At 41.4% G+C, this 23207-nt stretch overlaps 1 protein-coding gene across 7 annotated transcripts in view; it reads right to left on the minus strand.

Moving 5' to 3' along the window:
* Positions 1–23207, minus strand: part of atp11c (ATPase phospholipid transporting 11C (ATP11C blood group)) — a 44442-nt gene that overhangs the window by 15677 nt on the left and 5558 nt on the right. For all 7 annotated transcript variants that reach the window (XR_015095936.1, XR_015095935.1, XM_086084505.1 and 4 more), the window contains exons 2-11: positions 12942–13061; positions 9884–9973; positions 4805–4885; positions 2495–2602; positions 2134–2262; positions 1496–1584; positions 1171–1221; positions 701–765; positions 546–627; positions 305–455 (exon numbers count right to left, since the gene is read on the minus strand). Coding sequence is in view for 5 of the 7 variants with exons in the window: in XM_086084505.1 (XP_085940631.1) it covers positions 305–455; positions 546–627; positions 701–765; positions 1171–1221; positions 1496–1584; positions 2134–2262; positions 2495–2602; positions 4805–4885; positions 9884–9973; positions 12942–13061 (966 nt within the window). In the remaining 2 variants the exon portion in view is untranslated. The remainder of the gene's footprint in view (positions 1–304; positions 456–545; positions 628–700; positions 766–1170; positions 1222–1495; positions 1585–2133; positions 2263–2494; positions 2603–4804; positions 4886–9883; positions 9974–12941; positions 13062–23207) is intronic.

Consider the following 23207-nt stretch of genomic DNA (forward strand, 5'->3'; position numbering starts at 1 on the left):
ACCAACAACTATTTTTGCTGCAATGTTGGTGTAATAAAACATGTTGTTTGGACTGAAAAGTTAATAGTTTACTGGCGCATAAGGTTAACAGTCAATGAAATGGGCAATTTCACACTGTTGGCCTGCAATGCAGTTTTCACACCGCATAATTTTATTAGCGCGGATCAGTAAAGGGTGACGCTTGTAAAACAAGATTAAAAATATGGCGAATGAAGCAGTTGCAGACGATATACAACACAACTCCTGTGTCAGCCATACACAATGTAAATCAGCGATCTGATGCCAGGTAGGCTCATCTACATACCACATTTGTGTCTTTTTCTTTCTGGGTTTTCTCATTGTACCAAGGCTCATCCTGCCCGGGCTTGCCTTGCCACACATACTTGAGCGTCGTGCACACCAGCGCCTTGCTCACCAAAATGCAAAGGTACACCAAAAGGAAGGCATTGATGGACCTGAGAGTGACGACGTCAAAATGCACTGGTTACCTCAAAAGGTCGGCATCACACACGGGCAAACATACTGGCACGTTGGTGTAAACTTACTTCTCCACAGCCGAGCGTTTCTGAGACTTGCCCTGATAATTGAGAGCCATTTTGGTCTCCATGCCGGTGTAAATAGCAACACCTTGAAGAACAAGCGCAGGAGAGTACTTTTACTTTTGCTAATACAAAGATGATACAAGTGAAAGTTGACTCACCACAGACTTTCTGAGTGTTCTTTAAAGTTGCCCCTTTAAGCAGCAAGTTCTCCGGGCCCAAAGACCTGCACAGGATCATCAGTTCAAGTCAAACAGTGGCAGTAAATCCACATTCTTCTCATTTTACTTAATGGAAGCCTGGCAGCTCAGCTGGCGTTGTCTCTAAAAAGGTGCAGGGAGAGTCGGTCCGTATGACTTGACTGCAGTCTGGCCGTTTGCGGAGGTGATACAACACTGGCATTTGTTTTAACACCGGCCATTACGAAGGCAGCCAGTGACAACAACGTCTGCTTTGTAAGGAGTTTCTGAATCCAAGCCAGCCCCCCTTTTAATTTTACCAGCGCATTACTATTACTATAAAGGATCAATAAAAGAATGATTTGCTGGCGACGCAAACGGGTGCTGAAGTCAACGGCGTTTTAAGCGCCGACTTAAAAGTGAGCTTGCTGGACTATATTGAGTGCTCTCACCTCACTGCGGAATCCTGATTGCTTTTGTCGATGTACATACGGCCGACAAACCTAGCACAAAAATGCACATATATTAATGACTTGCTGAGAAGAACCACAGATGTGGACACATTTTCGTCAAGTTATTAGTAGTGATCATTGCAGGTTTTTTTTTTTCTTTCCAACAGGATATCAGAATTCTGTCTACATTTGTTAAACAGCACTCTGGCATGTGACAGAAATCCTTTTGGCTAAGCCATAAAAACTGGGAATTAAATGATTGTGCAACCACAGGCAACACAGACTTGCAGGGTGAATCTGTTGAAGCCACTTGATGAATACCTACTTATAAAGGTCAGGCTGGGGCTGTTCACACTCCAGAGTGGCACTGAGGCATTCCAGATCCTTCCCTACGTCTGGAACAGTGTAGTGTGTCTGGAGATGAGGAAGAGACAGAGTTTAATGAATGTGACGCAATGGAGAAAAAAAAAAAGGGCCAAAACATGGGCAAAAGCGATTAAGAATATTGATATTTTTCATACGATTAGATTTTCAATAAATATTTTTCATCTAAATTTTAGCACCAGTTTTTGTACAAAAAAAATGTGCGACTCAGCCGTATTCCTAAATGTAAGTTTTTATTAACAACTCAAAGCAATAACACTCCCCGGTTTGCTCGGCAACATTCAAATTGTTAAACTAAAATGGCAAATGTTCAATTAGCAGTATTCATTTCGCTCCGTTTTCCTTATCTAAAATGTTAGTTATCCTTTTATACTATGTATTTATGATATTCTTGGGTGCCGAGAATGCATTAATGAGATTGACATTATTTCTTGTAGGACATATTGCGGTTTAATTTTGATCAGACTTGCTGGAATAGATTAATCATGAAAACAGAGGTTCCAATTTACAGAAGTTATTGTTTCCTGTTTGTTAGGTTCTTCCCCGTTGTTGTATACGCCTGAAAACAACTCCACTTACTTTATGGTTGGACTCTCCATCCAGACTAGCAGTGGTAACAAAACAGGTGTCGTCATTCCTGCTGGAGGTGAGCAGGATTAAATCACAGGGAAAGGTCTCATTCTCCTCCACTTCCAAAACATCTCCCACCTAGAAAAAAAGAGAAAATATTTTGGGCCACCACACCACATCTCATAAATGCCTGTACATCCATCTTTAATAATATCCTAACATTATTGTTGCACCTAATACACTAGACCTACAAAAATACACCCGAGACACACTCATCAGCACGAAAGTGAAATATCATGTGTTTAGCAGTCAGCGCATGTTACATCTCTTCCACAACTGCACCTAGCAGAGATGCTATGCTATGAGCTACCTTGATCTTCTCGCTCTCCTTCGGTAGCCTCCGACCGTTTTCAAGCACTATCACGGGGTACTTGTTGACCTCATTGTCAGCCTTGTGTCGTAGCCAGTCCTCATAGCCCTGCAATCGGAATGGCACATTTCGATGTATGCTTAAAAAAAAAAAATGCAAACCTTCTGGCACAGTGTTTTTCTCAACAATCACATGGGAGAGCCGAGGGATGAAGAAAGGTGCGTGTGATCAGCATTAAGTAGTTCCATTGCTATGTGCATCAGGTGCAAAGGAGCACTTGCGGAGACTATAGTGGGTGCGTTTAAAAACTACTCAAGGATAGGGACGAGACGGATGGGGTGGTGCAGCGATAAATAAGGTAAAGAGGCGAGCCAAGGCAGGGCCCCGAGTCAGAAACTAAGATTACAGGGAAAGGTGAAAGGAGAGCGATGGTGCCAGGTGGTTGAAATAAAGGCGGGAAATTGAAAGGAAGTAAATTATATTACAGAAGCCTATTTGCATGCACTTTGGGGCGGGGGAAACATACAGTATATAATTATGCATTTTAAGATCGCAAATTTGATGCAAGCATTACCCTGTAGGCCTGTAGTATACACAAGTTGGTGGATGTGCCTCACAATTCACATATATGAAACAAATTGTAACGGCAACATTCTTCTCTGTGGTGAGTCAAATTTAGAAGACATATTTATTTTCACTTTACAGGAACTTTAAACGAATATGCCCTGGCAAAGGCCTTTGAAAACATGACTTGGCAAAACATTTTAAACTCTAAAACCATTTTTCATATCTGCATTAGAGCTATACCGATTATGTTGTTTTCTGGGGCGATACCGATTATCAGTAGTCAAGGGGGCTAATAACCTTATTTGCTGTAGAAGGGAATATATGTCAACATTTTTAATAATACAATGCCAACACCTAACTTCATTTATGTGCCTACAAGCATGTTTATTAACTCATTCACTCCCCGCCATTCTCACTGAAGCAACCCCCTTCACTCCCGGCTGTTTTACTGGATTTTGCAAGGCCCATAGAATATTGTGTTCTGCTGCTATAAAAACATGGAACTTACCAAAAGAGTATTTTCTTTCATCAGGGAAAAAAATAATATTTCTATCCGTTTCCGTTTTTCAGCAATTAGTATTAGAATATAGCTAAGTTTCATCATTATTCACAAACCTGGCGAAAAAAAACTTGTTGCAAGATGCCCCTGGCTGATCTCTTATACTCTGCTGCCACCTGTTGGCCATTTTCTGTAACAACTACCATTGCTTTAAGCAACCTCTTCAGGTCAGAAGCTTCATCAAAGCCTTCTGTACGCTCTAGCATAAATTGTATATATTTTTTAACTTATAAATAAGTTTTTGGGAATGAAGGACAAAGTATTAAAAAACTTAAAAATAAGTTTTAGAGTTTGAATGAGTTAAACAATCAAACAAACAAACAACCAAAAAAATCTTTAAAACTAACAAAACGTGTTGGGAGCACCTAGGCACAGCAACATGTCTTATAAAGCTTAATTAAAACTTCAACAAATAAATAGCTCCCTACCAAAATTTCTGTATAATCGAATATCAGTATTTTAGTTCATGGCTTCATAACTTTGTTTTGTTTTAGGTACAAACAAAAACATAAAGTGCATCGAGTTCCCAGGCTCACCAGAATGTCTTAGAAATGTAACTGACAAATTCATTTAAATAAATATTTCTCTGAGAATTACCCAATTTTAGTATGATCTGTTATTGGCCAGCGGATTAAAAAAAAAAGGCAGATGCCGATATGCACCAAAACGCCAAGTATCGGCTTGGCCGACAATCAGTCTATCCCTAATCTACATATCTCGCTTGAAACTTCAGTTAATAGCATCACGAGACATTTGACTTTTCTCAAAAGATTCAGCCGGAATGCCACACCGTTCCTTTTTAAAGCCATACCAAAGGCCATCCAGCTCTATCAGTGGGCCACATTCATTTATAGAAGGAAATCCGCCCACTATTGTGCATTTCAAAGCCCCAGCGGTAGACCAACTAAAAAGTTAGTCGTTAAACAATACATCTGAAGAGGGGACACGGCAGCAACAAAGAGAGTTATGCTCATTGAAAATGTCCCTGTAGTCGATCCTTCAGAGGCCCATGTTCTGTCTTCTCTAATCAGAATTCAACAGCAGTGCATTATTAAAAAGTCCAGCAGTGCATTAGTCATGTACATTTCAGGAAAAGGACAAATGGAGACTTGTTATAATGAGGAGGAAGTCGATGATTTAATTATATTATAAACACACACAAAGCTTGACATGCAGGATCCTACCTGCTTGATCGCCGTCACTGTAATCACAAAAAATAAGGGTAGGCCACTGGTGACTGGGCTGGTGGGGGTGTCCACTATCACCTATTAGAAAAAAACAAAACAAAACAAAAAAACAGTAAGATCAACACTCCACTTTTAACCTTCAAATTGAGAAGATAATGGCTTGCTTTGAATCAGCACATTGCGGAGTTGATCAGCGGCAGATGTGTGTTGGTGGGACAAAAGAGTGAGGAAGTGGTTTGGTGGGTGCAGGCCTCCTTCGCTTCCAGTAAACGCAGGGTGTAGTCTGTGTCTCGGAGACGGTAGTATTGCTACTCCCCTGAACCGTGACTAAATCAAGTTCTGGAGTAACTGGATTAATCTGTCAGCACCATCGCGCCACCCCAAAACATTGGACTAACATGACCGGTTTGATGTCTGTGTGAACAAAAGCTTAAGCACGTGAGTTTCCCCTTGCGCAAGTTGCGCTAACAGCGGCTTCAGAATTTGGAGCAGTAATCTGGTAATCCCCGCAAACGGCCCGTTGAGGAGCACCGCCTGACCAAAGCTTTGCGCTAAAACCACACAAACGGCCTTCTATAACCGCTATGTGATTTACAACGGAATTTATGATCCTGGCCTCCCTCACTTAAGCCAGAGCACAATCACCTGTAAAAGCAGGACTAAAAGCGGGGTGCAAATACACACACCGATTTTTAGAATGTGACACATTATTTCTTTCTCCAACAGCGTCTATTACAACTACGTGCAATACGCCTATTATGCAAATTAGGCGATGACATGTTTTAGCGACTTTTAGGAGATACAAAAGCTACTTTCCGTACTGAGCAGTTGGCGACACCGGAGGTTAATGGTAGGTAGCCAACTAAAACACGGTTGAAAACTCATTGAACAGGTTTAATGTTTACAATTGTACACCCCATGGGTTCATGGGCAGATTACAACACCCAGACCACGAGAAAAATTGCTAAGAATAGTCTTTAAAGATGTCAGATGATTAGACCAATTGTTGACTGAAAAAAGTTGGGGGGGGGGGGGTAGTGGGAGGTGAAAATGCTCAAGATTGAACATAGATAAAACATACTGTGATGACATAATTAGTGTGCAAAGAATTAATTGTTGAAATTGTGGCTTATTTTTGCTTCAGTTCTCTGGACATCGTGCTGCTCCTTTTTTTTTTTTTGTGGTTTTAATGAGTAATGACACACCGGGTTATTTCTTGTTTTGTTTTGTTTGCCAGTAAACTTCAACTGGGAGTGGCAATAAATAGCTTAAAGCTTTTTAAAAATGAATTATTCATGTGTTGGTGCTTGTTGTGAAGTGGAGTTCACTGCCACCATACAGCGTTGGTATCTCCATTTTCACCTGCAGAGAAATTGTCCAAACGACAGCTAGTATCTCCAAAAACTTTTAGTCGGGTTACGAGTATCTCACTGTATTGACTATTTTAGCCATTATTAATAAGCCTGCTAAAAATCAATCATGTGAGTTCTGATGCCAAAGTGCAAAAATATGCATGTCATCATTTAACACTCCATAAAAAAAAAAAAGGTAAAAAAAAAAGGTAAAAAAAAAAAATACAACTTAAAACAATAATGAGCATCATGAACATCAGAGAGTGACCGTACCATTGTTTTCAATTAAAAATTGAATTGGCCTTTTTAAATTTAACTTACCGTACCTTAACCATTTTTCTCAAACCGACCGTGATTCTGACTTACAAACGCTGTTAGGACTTCCATTTTGTAAGTGTCCATTATTAAATCCCACCATGTTGACAAATTAGGGATATCCGGTGACAACCGTTTTTTTAAATTTCTTCTAAACAAAAAAGCCATGCCCGAAGACACGTCCGAGGTGTGAGGGACAGACTGCCCTAATGGAGTCCTTCGCATCCTAAAATAAAAGTTACAGCAAACCTTTGGCCACATGTTTGGAACGGAGGACTGACTGATTAGAGGAAGCTTAAACGCAAACAACCAGGAACTGTGGACAGCATGTCCCTGTGATGCACCAGCCAGATGGTCAAACCGCAGCGCGGAGGAAACGAGAGAACGCACGATAAAAGCCTGCTTGCAGCCAAAAGCGTTGTTTGATTCATCATTTGTCATCCTTGTGACAATTAGAATAGCAAATTCAGACTATAAAAAGCAATTGCTGTTCCTCAAAATAGTCCGGCATGGACTATCTTCAGCACGACAACCATATTTGGAATAGCATCGTTTCAACGCCCTTTGTGGTTTTAATAGTACAGCTAAAAATGCAAACGGCACTCATCAATGGAGTATACACAAAACAGATGTTCTCAATCACAAGAATCTTGCGACAACTTTGTGCAAAACAGCCAGGTCTGTTTCCCGCTCTGCACCAAATGCAAAAAAAGAAAAGAAAAAAATCCCAGCGCTGTTGTCGATGTGCTGGTGTGATATCAGCCCAGCGCAAATCTCCTCGTATCAGCCTGGAAGTGTGTCAAAGTGAGAGACAGACAGCAGGATCCCCCCCCCAAAGTCCCGGGGCGACGTGTGTATGCATGTTTGTGCTTGCGTCTTCCTCCTTCACCCCTCCTTCACCCCACCCACCCTCGTCTTCCTCGTTCTGCAGCCTCTCTTGAGCCTTCAGTGCCATGTCTCGTGCTCTCTCACGGCATTCTATTCCCATTTCATCAAATTCGTGCAAAGACACGCAGGGCTATTTATAGGAGAGTGGTGCTTTTTTATCAGCCTGTGCCTATTTGCGGTGCTCAGAATCACACAGAGGGCTTCCTGGCTGCTGACGTTAGCAGTGCGGCGCTGCAGAGAGAAGTGGGGGCGCGTGAGAGGGGAGGCACGAGAACTGAAACGGGGGGAAAGACACCAGACGACAAAAGGGGAAGAGAATAAATGAAGAGTTTGGAGGAGCTCTGACATTTGCTTGATGGCGCAGCACTTACATGACGCCCGCTCTCACGGGGGGAGTGAAAAGGTTTATTTCTGTCCAAGAGATGTCAGGCAGCGGGAAAGACCGAGTGCACGTAAGGTCTCTCCTATACCTGCTTATCTCCCCCTCCCTGCTTTCTCTGATATATTAGAACCACCCCCACCACATGAAAAAAAAAAAAAAAGCGGTTAGAAATAAGAAAGCCCTCAAGAGAGTTTGGATTAGTGGAGAAATGCCAGCCAGGCTGCAGCTTGTGTAAACAGTTTTCAGCAAACCCAGGACACCCATGACGCCATACGTCCTCACCGGCCACATCATTAGGTACAGTGGCAAACTCAAAAGACCCAATCCACGAACATTGTTAACTTTATATTGCATAGACAATGCTTATTATTTTGGCAGTGGGGTGGAACTGCACTGCATCATGCTGACTCACGCAAAAAAAGTTACTGAATAACCTATTTCAAGTTACCGTTACCAAAAATTGTAATTACAAATAATGTTGTATGCATTCCCGCTAGTCCAAAAGACAGAATTTTGATTAATACTGCGTTTGTGGAACATGAATGAGGAAGCAAAATTCATCCGTTTTTATCCATCTTAGTGGGCAGCCATTTTGCACAATTTCGACTGACTTAAAATGACATCACAGTTGCTCAGGGCTCAGGAAACGACCAATCACTGCTCACCTGTTTTCTGAGTCATGTGACATTCGCAAGCTGAGCCGTGATTGGTTGCTTCGTGCACTGAGAAACTGGTTAGATATTTTAGACATTAACCACATAGCATCATTATCTATGTAAATAAAATTAATCGATTAATCGACAAGTAATCGATTATCAAATTAATCAACAACTATTTTAATAATCGAGTAATTGTTTGGAGCCATTTTTGTATTTAATTTAAAATGGTCCAAATCCTCTGATTTCAGCATATCAACAGTAATTGTTCACTGATTTCTGTAGAAAGTAGTAGTATGAAGTGTATGAAAGAAGACTGATTATCTTCTGTTTAATCAAAATTAAGACATTTGCAAACATCTGTTTTTACTTTGGAAAACAATGACCGAACCGGTAACAAAGTACAACACCAATCCCCCCCCCCCTTTTTATTTTTATTTTTAGCAGTATACGAATACGAAGTATTAAATAAACACCAGTCACTTGTTCATAAAGAGTAATCACGGGGATTTTTTTTTTTTTGTAATACACATTTATGCAAAATTTAAATGAATCCAATTGATTAAATAATCCATAGATTAATCGATTCGAAAAATATTCGATAGTGACAGCATTGATGTGATTTTTTTTAAATCACTATAAAAATATGAAGTACGAAATAAACACCAATAACTAGTTAATAAACAGTAATGGGGGGGGGGAGTGTTTAATACACTTTAATGCAAAGTTAAAATTAATCTGATTGGTTGATTAATCGACTGTGTTAATCAATAGACTAATTAATTTAAAAAAATATTCGATAGTGACAACACTAATGTAAATGGAGTAAAGCCAATTCCGTTTTCGTAGTGACGTTTACCAGTTTTTGTTTGTCCAGATCCCTCAAATTAGTGACGCAAATGTCTTATACTCTTTAACATAGAACATTGAACGAGTGTATGTGAATGTGCAACAGGCACGCGCACACGCACAAAATTGAAAAACCGAATCACCTCCGTCTCTTAAGGGCGTACTGTTACGTATTTCACTTCTTCTGTGACTTAAGAGCAGGGAGAAAAAGAGTCAACACCACTTGATAATAACGAAATTTCCTTTGTGGCCCCGAGATGTTTTCTAGTTTAGCACTTAGCTTTGGGCTTTGGGAGTCAAGTCAATCTGCAGGCTCATTCAGTCAATATGTAAAGAGAGGACACACCAGAGCGACTGTTTACACGAGAACCTGTTTGTCGCTGCCGTTGTGGTGACAAGCTGCGGGGGGGGGGGGGGGGGGGGGGAGACGATTTGCATGGACCGGAACGACGGCGGGGGAGAGAGGAAGTAAGGGAGGCAACAAGTGCTTTTATATTTTTAAGGCTGGTTACTAAAGACCGCAAAGCTGAAGGGAATAACTGCAGCAACTGCAGGGCCGATGTCGAGCAATTTAATATTTGAAGCCGACAACAACAGCGCGAGGCGAGTGACTGTTTAGTGAATGATTCCTCACCTGCACCAGGAAGATGATGAGGAAGTAGAAATTGGCAATTCTTCTGAACTGTTCAAACAAGTTCTTTGGTAAAAAGTTCCACACGGTGTACTGCGGGAAGGAAACAAGTACGTTAGTGATTACACACACAAATAATTGTACAAGTATTTAATAATTACAAGCATGTGTGTATTCAGTCAGGGAGGAAGAAGAAGACCAAAGGCAAAGTCAAACAGATTTGACTTTGTCTAACTAGAGAGAAAAAGCCATGGGGGGGGGCGACATGTTTTGCGCTGATTAAAACGGGAGATTTATCACCTTGAATTTCAATACCCTTGAATAGTGCCAGTGAACCAATGACATTGGCAACCGTTTCCGAAGATTATTTTGCATGTTTGGAAGTGAGAATGACTGCTGCTGATGTCATTAGCACAGAAGCAGGGCCTTGGTCTGCGGACATACAGATCATCCTGGTAATTACTTCTTGAAATGTTGGCAATGGTAAATATGCCACTGCAGCCAAGTGGAGACGACAGTATAACAATGTTCGACAAATGCTGGCATGTGTTTTTGGCATTTTTAAGAGTACACAAGTTTTGCAACTTTGTTTCTTTCTACTAAAAATGACAAAGAAGGCCATGATAAAATCTGCACAGACAATTTGTATTTCTTATTTTTGCACACATCGACACTAATGGTCGGCGCCCCCAAACATCTGTTATTTTTACAAAATATTGACCAAAATAGTTTGAAGGCAAATATATTTACTTTATTGGACAACTGTCAGAAAAGTCCAATAACACCAACATTTCCTCACTCCATGGGAACCTTGGCATTATATTTCTATCAGATTAAGTCAGAACCAGGTGTTAAATGCTTGACGGACATTAACGAGTGAAAATAGTTCACTTTGATACGCTTGAGTATGGCTGTTTTTAAAAAGAACTAAATCAAAAGCTGTACATTTTTCATTGCGAAACGAAGCTCATCAGAAGGAGGAGGTAAGTTTATAATTTGCATATTAGCCACACGTATCTGCACATTAAAAATAACGTTGTTGTTTTTTTAACAGTTCCAAAGTCCCTGTCCTTATTTGCCCTATATTGGTAGGTAGCCAGGTTTGTGCACAAAAAAAAAAAAAGGAGAAAAAAAAAAGACACCTGCCACAGGAAAACAAATGCCACAAAGTCTTCAACGTTCAGCTTTTCAAATGTAAACAGACAGGAATTGATTGTCAGAATCGGCAAGTCGAGTTGTGGCGAGACAAGTATGCACACCAGGTTGGGAAAAGGGAGCCTAGGTACAGAACTGGTGCACACACACACACACACACACACACACACACACACACACACACACACACACACACACACACACACACACACACACACACACACACACACACACACACACACACACACACACACACACACACACACACACACACACACACACACACACACACACACACACACACACACACACACACACACACACACACACACACACACACACACACACACACACACACACACACACACACACACACACACACACACACACACACACACACACACACACACACACACACACACACACACACACACACACACACACACACACACACACACACACACACACACACACACACACACACACACACACACACACACACACACACACACACACACACACACACACACACACACACACACACACACACACACACACACACACACACACACACACACACACACACACACACACACACACACACACACACACACACACACACACACACACACACACACACACACACACACACACACACACACACACACGCAAATAAGAAGGAATGCTGAGCTACATTGTTCACACAGGCAAAGCAATAAGGTAGTGTTTATGAAGATAGTACATCATCAGGCATGGGGATGGCGTTGAAGTGCAGCCACAGCAGAACAGTCCATCTCCGTTTGCCACAGAAAAAGGAGAGGGAAAGTAATGAGAAAAGAAGGCGGGGTGATGAGAAAAGGGGAGGGGGTTGTGGTGGTCTCGGTGGCGTGGTGCAACAGCAAGTAAGAGTTGAAAAAGAGTACAACGGGCCAATGCAGACTGTGAAAGCAAAAGCAGGACAGCACCGAGGTATGGAGGAGCATAAACACGACAGCCGGGGTAATTAAAATCTGTTTGCCCTGACATACGGGCAGTGGCAATTGATGGGCCCACCCTCACCGGGGTCCTCTGCACCACTATAAATCCCACTGTCGTCCTACTCCCCGCTTTTTCCCCCCTTCCTCCACACCCCCATCATAACCCCGAGCGCCCGGAAGCCAGAATTAGCTCAAAAATTGCATCAGAACCAAGATGGGTCTGAGATTTACAGTAGGGGAGGAGAATGCTCTCTATCAGGGCCCAGAATGATTGAATCGCTCAAACTGCCAGTGCATTAATAGACGTGCATGTCGCCGCCATAGCCAGCGCTCCCTTGACACGCGGGTAATTGTCTTTTGCTGAAAGAGCGGTTGAGTATCTGGAGAGGTACTGAGATGAAGGATCAAGAATAGGAAGAGGAATGCTGAAGACCGTTCAGTTCAATTCCAAGCATTGGAGACATGCTTGAAGTTAAACATAATGCAGAGGAGCCACGCGCAAGCGCACGCTCTTGCCACTCAATGGCAAAACGGGGCACTATGAGTTTCTATTTCTTGTACTCGGACTGCTGGGGTTACAACATGTGTTCTGTGTTGATATTATTATTCGTCGTCGCAGCATAATAATTTCCTCTATGAAAAGACAAACTTGATCGATTGGAGAACTACTAGTTAGCTTGCCTTGCTCTTATGTGAGGGACACTTTAAGTGGCTCTAATACGCACTGTTGTGTATGTTAAAAGCATTTTTTTCCCCTCGGCACACGTCGAAAGTACATTATGTAGCCCAGTAGCCCACATAACACCCCCCACCCCACCCCCAGCTTCCAGCTGTACTATTGATTTTGAAGTGAAAAACTGTCCAGCCCAAAAACTGCGCAGTAAGGAAGACCTGAGCGGGTCCTGTGCATTTTAAATGTGGCGTCTTACCTTGGACGACACAATTCTGTTGTCACAAAACTTTGGCGGGATGAAAGGCTCGCTGGCAGAACATGGCTGATGACCAACGTAGATAGTCCGACTGTCTACTCTTCTTTCATCGCCTTTAAACTGCGGGGAGGAGCAGAGGAGTGAGCATGGCGGTGGGTGGAAGATGGTGATAAGAAAAAGGGTGAAGATATAGGACGTGAAGGCAAGACTCACAATGAATACCAATTAAATCGAGCACCAAAATTAAATGTACTACGGGACTACCTTGTGCATTATGCATTGGGTTTTCTATTTATTTATTTATTTATTTATTTATTTTTTGTAAGAGCTCAGTATTGTTCATTCGGAAATGTCATCATCATTGCTCTTTTTTTATTTTTTTTTAGTTTTATATATATATATATATATTTTTTTTTTTTTTTGTGTGTGTGTGTGTGTGTGGGTGAGTATGTGTATGTGCGTGCGTGCGTGTATTTGTTAGCTCACCAGAAAACCTATTAGAAAAAATCTCATACCGTTCACCTAAACCGAACACCAGGAGACCCGAGGGGACCAAAGAAAACCAAGGAAGGTGAAATCCAGCACCGACCAGACACCCCCCCCACCAGAACTCCTCCCCAGCCCAAGAAACATCCAGACCCCGACAAATCCAAAAAACATAAAATCAGGGAGGCCTCAAGAGACTAAAGGAGAGACCGAGAAAAGGGTTTTCTATTTTGAGGTCGGCAGTGGGCTGGTCCAACTGGTTATGTAAATTGTTACAGGAAAGTGTGGGGAAAGAGAAGCTTATTGAGTCTGAAGATTTGAGTGTTGTTTTTGGAACGTCTAATTTGCTTAGGGATTTCCCCTAGGCACCATTTTCTCAGAGTTTCTTACTCTACACCTTTTCCACTTGGTCACTTTCATTGAGGACACACTCATTACGTAATCTACTGCAAGAGACAAGAAAATATCATATAGCAACAGCAAAAAATGAGACCATGTTTTCGTGAAATGAACACATTAATTGCCTAAAAGCACACATTTGGGCATACAAATTAATGCTATAGCTATTGATGAACCGGTGAAGTGATTTTGTTCATTATCAAGAAATCCTTTGGAAAATGGCTCGATCAGCTCTTAAATTCAACTCTCTTGGCACGTTTTTGTTGTCATTGAAATATTGGTCCAAGCAAACGTACCTTTTAGTTGTACTAGGCAAGAAATACAAAATGTCTTCATGCATGGCTGTATATTAGAAATTATTCTATTGTATAGGTATTGTAATTACCCAATAACAACAGAGCAGTATTTCTCTCTTACAAATGACATTTTAATATCTGTCATTCACCTGCAATGCTTTCTTTTGTAGGTTTTGTGATAAGTGCCATTAACAGCAAAAAAAAAAAAAAAAACATCACCCATGATATTAAAATTAGACGTGCAAATCTTATTTTTAATGTCGTATATAAATGGAGTTTTTACTTAAAAATATTTTATTGCCATAGACAGCCATTAAGTTCCAACCGCAAAGCCGACAACTTACAAAGCTTCTTTTGGTAACTCATACTCAACGTTTCCACATATCCTGGCAACATTGTCACTGTAAAATTGTTAAAGGCAAGCTGGGGAATCGGCTTTATCTAATATAAAGCTTAACAGCATTTGGGTTGTGGGAGCCAATTACGATGAACATCTCATCGTGGCCTGGTGCCAGCGAGAGCAACCTGGACAGCAATCTTACAGGAATTCAGTATCAAGCAAATCCTAGAGTGACAACAAAACAGACACCATTTAATATTATGCAACCATTTACTCAGCGTTACAGGTGAAATAAATGGAGAAAAAAAAAGATCACATTGCTTTTATTCATTCAAGAGTTTCACAGTACCAGACAAGAGGAAGGAGCCAGAATGTTTGCATAAGGCCTCTCTGTATGCGCAAGCGGCCATGTTCACACCTCCGTGTGGTTGTCAAATCTCCCATCCCCATCTTGGTTGGCACACATTAATAAGCCCTTCTGCAAGACCACATGGACCCCGGCTGGCGGGTGCCAGAGGATCAACGCGGGAGAGTGGGAGAAAAGAAAGACGGCAAGAGAGGAAGAAACAAAACGGAAATGCTCACATGGGCAGATTCTGCTCCTCTATATTAAAACACAACTAGCCACCAGTAGGAACAACAACATCCCAAAGGGCTACTGGCGTACATTTACTAGAATCAGACGGCTGAATCATTTTTCCTCTCTGCGCTCTGAAATACTCACAAACAAAAGTAATGGCTTTTCTGATATACACGTACCGATCTTTTACCTGCAGCCAGCTCTAGAGGACGGTTTGCCCTTGAGCCATGCTAATGTCCACAGTAACAAAAAGGTTGTTGCAGGCTTTTGAAATAGATTAAACACACAATTGCTGAAAAGCTGTATAAGCAAGGTCTGACTTTGCTGATGACATTCACCAAGAAATGTTGGGTGCTTGAAAGTTGGATTTACGCTGCAGCTCACCATTCCGACGGCTCTCAAGCGGAATCATTTGGAAATGCACAATGGCAGCACAAAGAGGAAAAGAGGCCTGGAACCAGATATCGTCACATCGAAATCAGGCCCATCGATAACAAACAAGATACTTTCCAATATATCATTACTAGGCATGAATCGGTTCGAGGCATACCACGTTTTTAATGAGTCCGTTTCAAAACTACTAATGTTCTGAGAAATGACTCTACTTTTTGATTGTATCCAGAATTATATATTTTTTTTTCACGTTTACTATTGTGTTTTCTGGAAAGCAGCATACAATAGTGACAAACCTGACTTTACTATGGGTCAATTGTCTTGATAGGCCGTTTCTCTTATGTACAGATTTACGTTGGACACATAGTTGGCGATTTTACAGTCTTGGCGACGGTCTCCCAAATGCTCTTGTAAAATATGATGAGGGTCATGTGGCCGCATTCATTCTTTGATTGTAATCTTTAAAAATAGTGAGCTCACCGGCACGCACGAAAAGCTGCCGTCTAAGAAATGCTCAACTGATTGCAATTTGCCTTGACATCAGATGTCAAAAAGCGGCGTTCAATGCCAACACAGTCAGCAAGCACGGCCAAGAGTCAAGCGCTCGGACGTCAATACCAAGAAGTAGACAGTGTTCCTCGATTAAAGAGTATCAGCGACAAACCAATTAGCTCAATAAAGCATGTAACCAGCTCCCAATTAAGAAATGAATGGTGCATTAGAGAACTGAGTGAGCTTGAAACTTTCTATCAAATTGCATTTAGATCTAATTATGCACACACTGTGAAGACGTTCTGAGGTTTACCCAGACTCCGTTGACTTGCAACACTAGGTCTTTATTTCACAACGTGTTTAGTTACAATCACGGTACTCTTTCTTTAGCAAAAAAAAAATGAGCTCCATCACAATGAATTTAAACACAAAACATTTCTGGGAGCTGATGAAATAATGACAAAGGTTGTTAATCATGTTGACATTCCATCAGAGGTGTTGAGTCAACTTGTGCAATTTATACTCATCCATCCATCCATTTTCTGTACCGCTTGTCCTCACAAGGGTCGCGGGGGTTGCTGGAGCCTATCCCAGCTGGCTTCGGGCAGTAGGCGGGGTACACCCTGAACTGGTTGCCAGCCAATCGCAGGGCACACAGAGACGAACAACCATACTCACAATCACACCTATGGACAATTTGGAGTGTCCAATTCACCTGCCATGCATGTTTTTGGGAATGTGGGAGGAAACCGGAGTACCCGCAGAAAACCCACGCAAGCACGGGGAGAACATGCAAACTCCACCCAGGAAGGCCGAAGCCCGGACTTGATCTCACAACCTTTGCACTGGGAGGCGGACGTGCTAACCAGTCAGCCACCGTGCCGCAATTTATACTGTTCTACCAAATGCATTACAAAGATGTCTCAAACATCAGTGTGTAGTATTATAAAAAAATACAATATTTTTTTAAATGGTTTGATTACGTGGCATATTTTTTTGAAATGCACTTTAAACTATCAAGTATTTTTGTACTAATGAGACCTTAAACGTAATATTGAATTGTCAAATGAAAGTACAAGATGACAATTGATCGCTGGAGTTCCATTCATTTCAGATTCATCCAGTCAAGATGTGAGGCAACCTATTTTTTGATGGCAGCTTGCAAGTGTGTCAGCGCCACCGACGAAAGTAGGCCGACATTTCCGATGCGTATTTGTCACTTTAACCACACTTCTATAATGTACAACTTTGGGTGTTATATATTTGGTGTTAGACTTAGCGGCATCACTGAAGGAATAAGATGTGCAGTCTGAACGTTGTTTAGAATCAGTCTTTTGATTCAAATCATTTCAGAACTTTCATGAGCTGAAGGTGACATAGTATTTCAACTCACGCACCTCAAGTCAGGGGAAGCGTTATTTTCAGATTTGAATGTCCCAAGACAATGACAATCCAGGAAGCGAGTTGTGTTGCCTTATTGGGTGGGTGTGGAGTGTTTTGGACAAGGTTGCACATGGTCACACATTACAAGCATGCATTTAAGAGCTAGTGACTTAAAAAAAAACAAAAAACGGTGAATTCCTGTTTGTTCATGGACATGGAGCAATTCAAGGCTTGAAAGAGAAAGGGTGTTGTCAACTCATAACAGCTGCTACTTCTGCAAGCGTGACCAAGCGGAGCATACAATATTCTCGAGACAATGAGTGTAATTTAGTGTTAAGAGAGTAAAAGTGGGCATGCATAAAGTATCCTGGCACTAAACAAAATGTGCATTTGTTAAGCTTTCAAGCGGGAACGTGGGAGGCCCAGAAGCACAGAAAGTGTGCCATAAAGCTGCACAGAAAATCCACTGGTGAAATGTACTTCAACCCGTTTAATGAGGTGTGAGAGGTCTGAGGAAGTGGACAGAGCACCGAGGATCTAAGCGTGGACTTCTTTATGGCCTGCAAGTGCACAACAAACAGCGCTTTGAACAAGACGGAGAGAACAGCCGATATGCTGCAAACGCCGTTCCTCCGCATTATGACCTTGTACTTGGCGCATAAACGGATCGAAAATGAATTTCTAAACATGTAACATATGTTGGAGCAAATCAATCAAATTTCCATAATCGCCAACTGGAGTTTTTTTTTATTATTTTAGTGGAATGGGAATGGAATGTTTCCTTTGATGCCAGGATTGTATTGCAAATGTTCATTCTGTGCCAAACGGTTTTCAATTTGTTTGTTTGTGTACAATTTGATCCGTAACAGCATCTGAAGAGTTCTGCTAGCTTACCATTGGCTTTCATGAATTCATCTTTCTTGGACTGTTTTTACGTAAATATATTAATCTGTGGACTTTCTATAATAATCAAATCAAAGCTTTATCATCAGGGACGTATGAGAAACCATGTGCGCATACATGTTTGCGGACGAAGGGGATGACGCAACTCGCAGGAAAATGCATGTAGGGTTTCGGAAATCACACCTCTATGTGGCTCTATTTTGATCTAAATGGCACTTTAATTTTGGCATTTAAACGTCATTGCTTCTGGTTTTAACTCAGTTCTCATTCTTAACAATCACTATTAGCAATTATGCTCAACCCTAGCTTGAACTACTTCATCTCTCAAATTGTTTACTCAGATTTAAAGTCACATGCTGCTCCACCTCATCAGCCATTCACTTGAGTACATGTCACGTTCTTGAACTTTTTCCAAAAGGAAATCTTGAGGCTTGTTGACACAACCAAATAAATACTCCCAAGTAATTCAGCCTTTCAATAATGCTGGTAGCGCCAAAGAAACAAAAACATCAACAAGCTGCTAGCAAGCACCAGGCAAAATGTACTCTGCTGTGCATGAGGAGTCCATTTCCGCCCTTTAAAAGGGTATGGCCGACACTAATGTACCCCATGGGACTAATTACTGCACTCCACGACAAGTGCAGTACAATTCCCTGGGCCCACAGGGTACAAAAGTGAGGCGTCAAGGGTACAAAAGCATTACCAGGGCCGATTGTGCCATTTCCTATCCCCAGTAGATACTGTTGTCTTGTCTCGCGAGTCTCACAGGAGATAGGATTACACAACCAATCGCGCGCGAGCTTGAGAGACTAAGGCAAACCATTGTGTAACGTCTTCATTTTTTTACGTAAATATAACTCAAAGATATCAAAACCTAATGCAAGTTATTTGTCCCGTTGTCGTCTTTACCGTGCAACAAACAAGTTAACGGTCTAATTGGTAGCACAAAGATCATTTCATAGGTAATAGTTTCTAATATTCTAGAGTTTAAATTAACCGCACACAAAAAAAAAAATAATAATACATTGGTGTGTGTTGTGACCCACAAAAGCAATTTTTGGGTGTCTTCAAATGTACTCGTCGGCATTAAAAAGTAATTTGACAGTTGAACGGATCAATGGCGGGGAACTATAAAGTAACTGCAATTTAATGAACACACTCCCCCCGCTTAAATAATCATCCACATTAATATTAATCAAGAATTTGATAGAACGTCAACGCCACTACCCGGCAGTATTAGAAAGAATTGATCTCCATCCTGGTCCCCCCCCCCAAAAACTTGGCCAATGACATAGCACGATGAGCCCATATCAGAGGCTACTCTGCCATTTGCAAACTCTGATGACCGCAACAACTTCCAAGTGAGGCCTGATCCTACGGAGCTGTTGTTGACGGGCAAAGGCTCATTGTTCTGTGAGAATCCCCGCAGCTGTACAAGACACTGAGTGTTCTGTACCATGGGCTGGTACTGGCCTACATCGCACCGAGTCCTTCGCTGGTGACTGTGGGGGGGGGGGGGGGGGGGGAAGACGAGACCTTGCGTTGGGGAGCCGCTTCCTCAAATTGTTCTTCGGAAAGCCTCGCAAAAGACACGGTTGGCGTTGTGCTGACGCTACTTGGGCAACTCGCCTGCTGTGTGTGGGAAGGCAACTGTAGAAATATCACCGCAGTTTATGACAAAACCATGACGATCATTTTTTTTTCTTTTTTTTTTTTTTAAGAGCTCAGTATTGTTCATTCGGAAATGTCATCATCATTGCTCTTTTTTTTTTTTATATATATATATATATATATTTTTTTTTTTGTGTGTGTGGGTGAGTATGTGTATGTGCGTGCGTGCGTGCGTGCGTGTGTGTGTGTATTTGTTAGCTCACCAGAAAACCTATTAGAAAAAAATCTCATACCGTTCACCTAAACCGAACACCATGACGATCATTTTCTATCACAGTGGACCCTTGCCATTTACAACCAACCACAAAGGGCTACAAACTACCCTAAAAGTGATCATAATTGCATATGTTAAACCACAAACTTCAAACTATGACCCTGAAACACATTTAAATACATACACTACACCTACATACCATACATTAAAATATGTATATGGTAGGGCTGGGCAATAAATCAAATTAATTCGATACATTGTCATGTTAAAAATCGAATCGTTGAAAATGTTCTAAATCATGAAATAGAATTTTGGCTTTTGGAAAAAAAAAAAAAAAAAGCTGTTGTTCTTATGTTACATTACATTCAAACGTTTTTGTGGCAAAATGCTGGATGGGTGCTTTACAAGACATTATAATAGCTACCAACAACTTAATTGTGGCATTTAAGAAAAAACTATTAAGGTTAAGTTGATGTCAAAACAAATTTTGAATCAGTACACATTATTGTTGTCTGAACATTTTGCACAGGAATTATTTTTGAACAAATTAGACCTTAGTTTAAATAAATGCTTGTTGGGTTTATTAGATTAAAATCGATTAAAATCGTACTGAATTTTTTGGACATGTCGCCCAGCCCTAGTATATAAATGTTAAAGTAAGTTTTAAGACAATAATAACTCAGTAAGGGTTATGTTAAAGAAAGATGGTCTTGTCTCTGCCTCAACTTCCAAAAGTCTTGTCTCGGTCTCCATACTCTCTGTAATGTCTTGGTCTCGGTTGGTGTGGTCTTGACTGCAACACTAGTACGCTGCTGCCTCGCACCCAAAGTCAGCTGGCATAGTCTCCAAGCATTCCCATGACCCAGACCCCCACAAAAAAAATGGACAAAACCATGTACTGTAACAATGAATAAAACATTTGTGAAGTGAAGATATGGCAATGCATTAAAAAAAAAAGTGCATCATTTTAACCCGCAAGAAAAGTATAGTATGCTGACCCAGGCCTATGTTTACTTTCTCTGACTGACGGCATGCTGTGCCTGAAATAGAAACGTGTACTAAATAGCTGACTAGCACAAACTATGGGACAATTTATATTCACTGTGGGCAAGTTATCTTTTAACTCGTTTAATTTCAAGCATTCCTTTCTGTGTGCTTGAGGCCTGGTTAGCGAATCGGTAGGATTTGTCTCGCATCACCTTCACAACGCCATCTGCCACCTTCTTGACATGCTTCATGGGAATTAAAACTGACAAAAGTGAAAAATGTTGTGTGTTCTTGTGGAGAAAAAATCTCCAGTTTGCGACTTCAAGCTGCAGTCTAGTCACACTCTAATCTATAATTAAAGAGAATTTCAAGTCGTGTGGCCATAAATGGAGTATGTTTTTTTTCTAACCAAGTGCCTGCGCTCTCCGGACTATTTCTGTATGCGACAAGTCGCCACGTTCAGCTACTTTAGATGAAGGTTTGTGAGCTACTTTTGCCTTCTTATTTGTGAGCCTCAACATCACTCTCGGAACAAATGGCCATTTACAGTAAGAACAATACAACACGGTGGTCGCGATCCTCCATATTCATTATGTTAATGTCACCAGCTCTACATTCTGTCATTGCTCGTCAATAAAATCCTTTCTAGACAAGGCATTGAGACGTCAATGGACAAAATCAGCTCAAGTTCAATGACTACAGATGTTTTTTTCTTCTTTTTTTTTTTAAGTAAAGTTCCTGCGACAACCTAAAAATGGCAATGGGAGATAATCATCGTCTGCTGTTGACTATACGTGTGTGTGTTTATAGGACGGGGTACGATCTTTTGTCTGCCACTCGCTCGTTAAATCCTCATACGGACGTTTAAGTGCTCTCTTCTCACCAGGCGCGCTATCATTTCAGGTGGCAATTTTTTTTTTTTTTTTTTTTTGACAAAACCTCAAGCACATACACACGGACGTGTCTGTATTCTCTTCACGTCACTCTAGCGAGCGGCAGAAAATCTCCGGAGGAACCTTTATGCATATATGGATGACGAGGACGCATTTGGAGTGCCACAAGCCCGGCGAGGCTGGGCGGGTCAGGCGGGAGGAACCATGTGCAAGATAATTCAAAATAAATGAAGAAAGCTGAATTATTCAGATGTACAAACTGAGAATTCAACCTCACTTTTCAACAGAAATGGATGACTGCCAAAACTAAAAAAAAAAATGAAACAACGCTGACGGTCCTCTTATAAGCCTGTCCATCAAGCAAGATAAAGATCCACCCACTGGTTTCACTCAAGGTTCTGTGTTGAGTCAAGGCTGCCCCTCACGATATTTCATCGCCGCACAACCAGCCACTCGCACTGCCTGTGGTCCCACAACGTGACATTTTCCTCCCGTTTGTTGCTCTGAAGCCGAGAGCAGGCAACCCGCGCAGTCAGGAAGGAAGGGAAACAAATGAACGATTTTTTGCAGGTCGACGGGCTTGCTAGCTCGCGGCGCGAGACTAACGGCGGCTAAACTGAGCGGCGACAATCGATATGCACTCGTCGCTCCTAATCAAAAAGGGAGTAATAAATCACACGGTCCTGTCTCGTACTGTGTGTGCGGCCTTCAGACACACTCATAGAAATTAACTGCTCGGTTTGTTCAAGGACTATTGTCTCTACTCTCTTACCTGCCGATAAATTACTCGCTACGTCTTTTTCCGTCAGGTGCGACTAGCTGCTCGCGAGCAAATGAAAGTGTCGCAGATTAAACAATTTAAAAAAAAAAAGATGCACTTTCAAGTACGAGCTTCTTCAATTGTTAATTTTATTGATCATGTTCTGATTTTCAAAATCAGGTGCAAACACCTTGATAATGGTTTGGTTATCAACTTGCTGTGCACGCTTTCGCCTCCGCACACAAGCTCGCTCACCTTACTTTCGCCTTCCCCCACGACTCACTCATCCAATCACATTCAAATACCTCACGGCCTTGCATCCGTCGGAACTTGTACAACTCATAAACACCAATTTATGCAACAACTTCAGGGTCGCTATTCACTACAGTGTAACAATAGTGTGTACATTAGCGCTGCTACTAAGGGTTATTTGAATAATCGATTAATCTGTCCATTAATCAGATTTGGA

Source organism: Leptonotus elevatus, chromosome 9 (assembly GCF_054856555.1).
Source record: "Leptonotus elevatus isolate MCC_2025b chromosome 9, RoL_Lele_1.0, whole genome shotgun sequence".
In the NCBI taxonomy this organism is placed as follows: domain Eukaryota; kingdom Metazoa; phylum Chordata; class Actinopteri; order Syngnathiformes; family Syngnathidae; genus Leptonotus; species Leptonotus elevatus.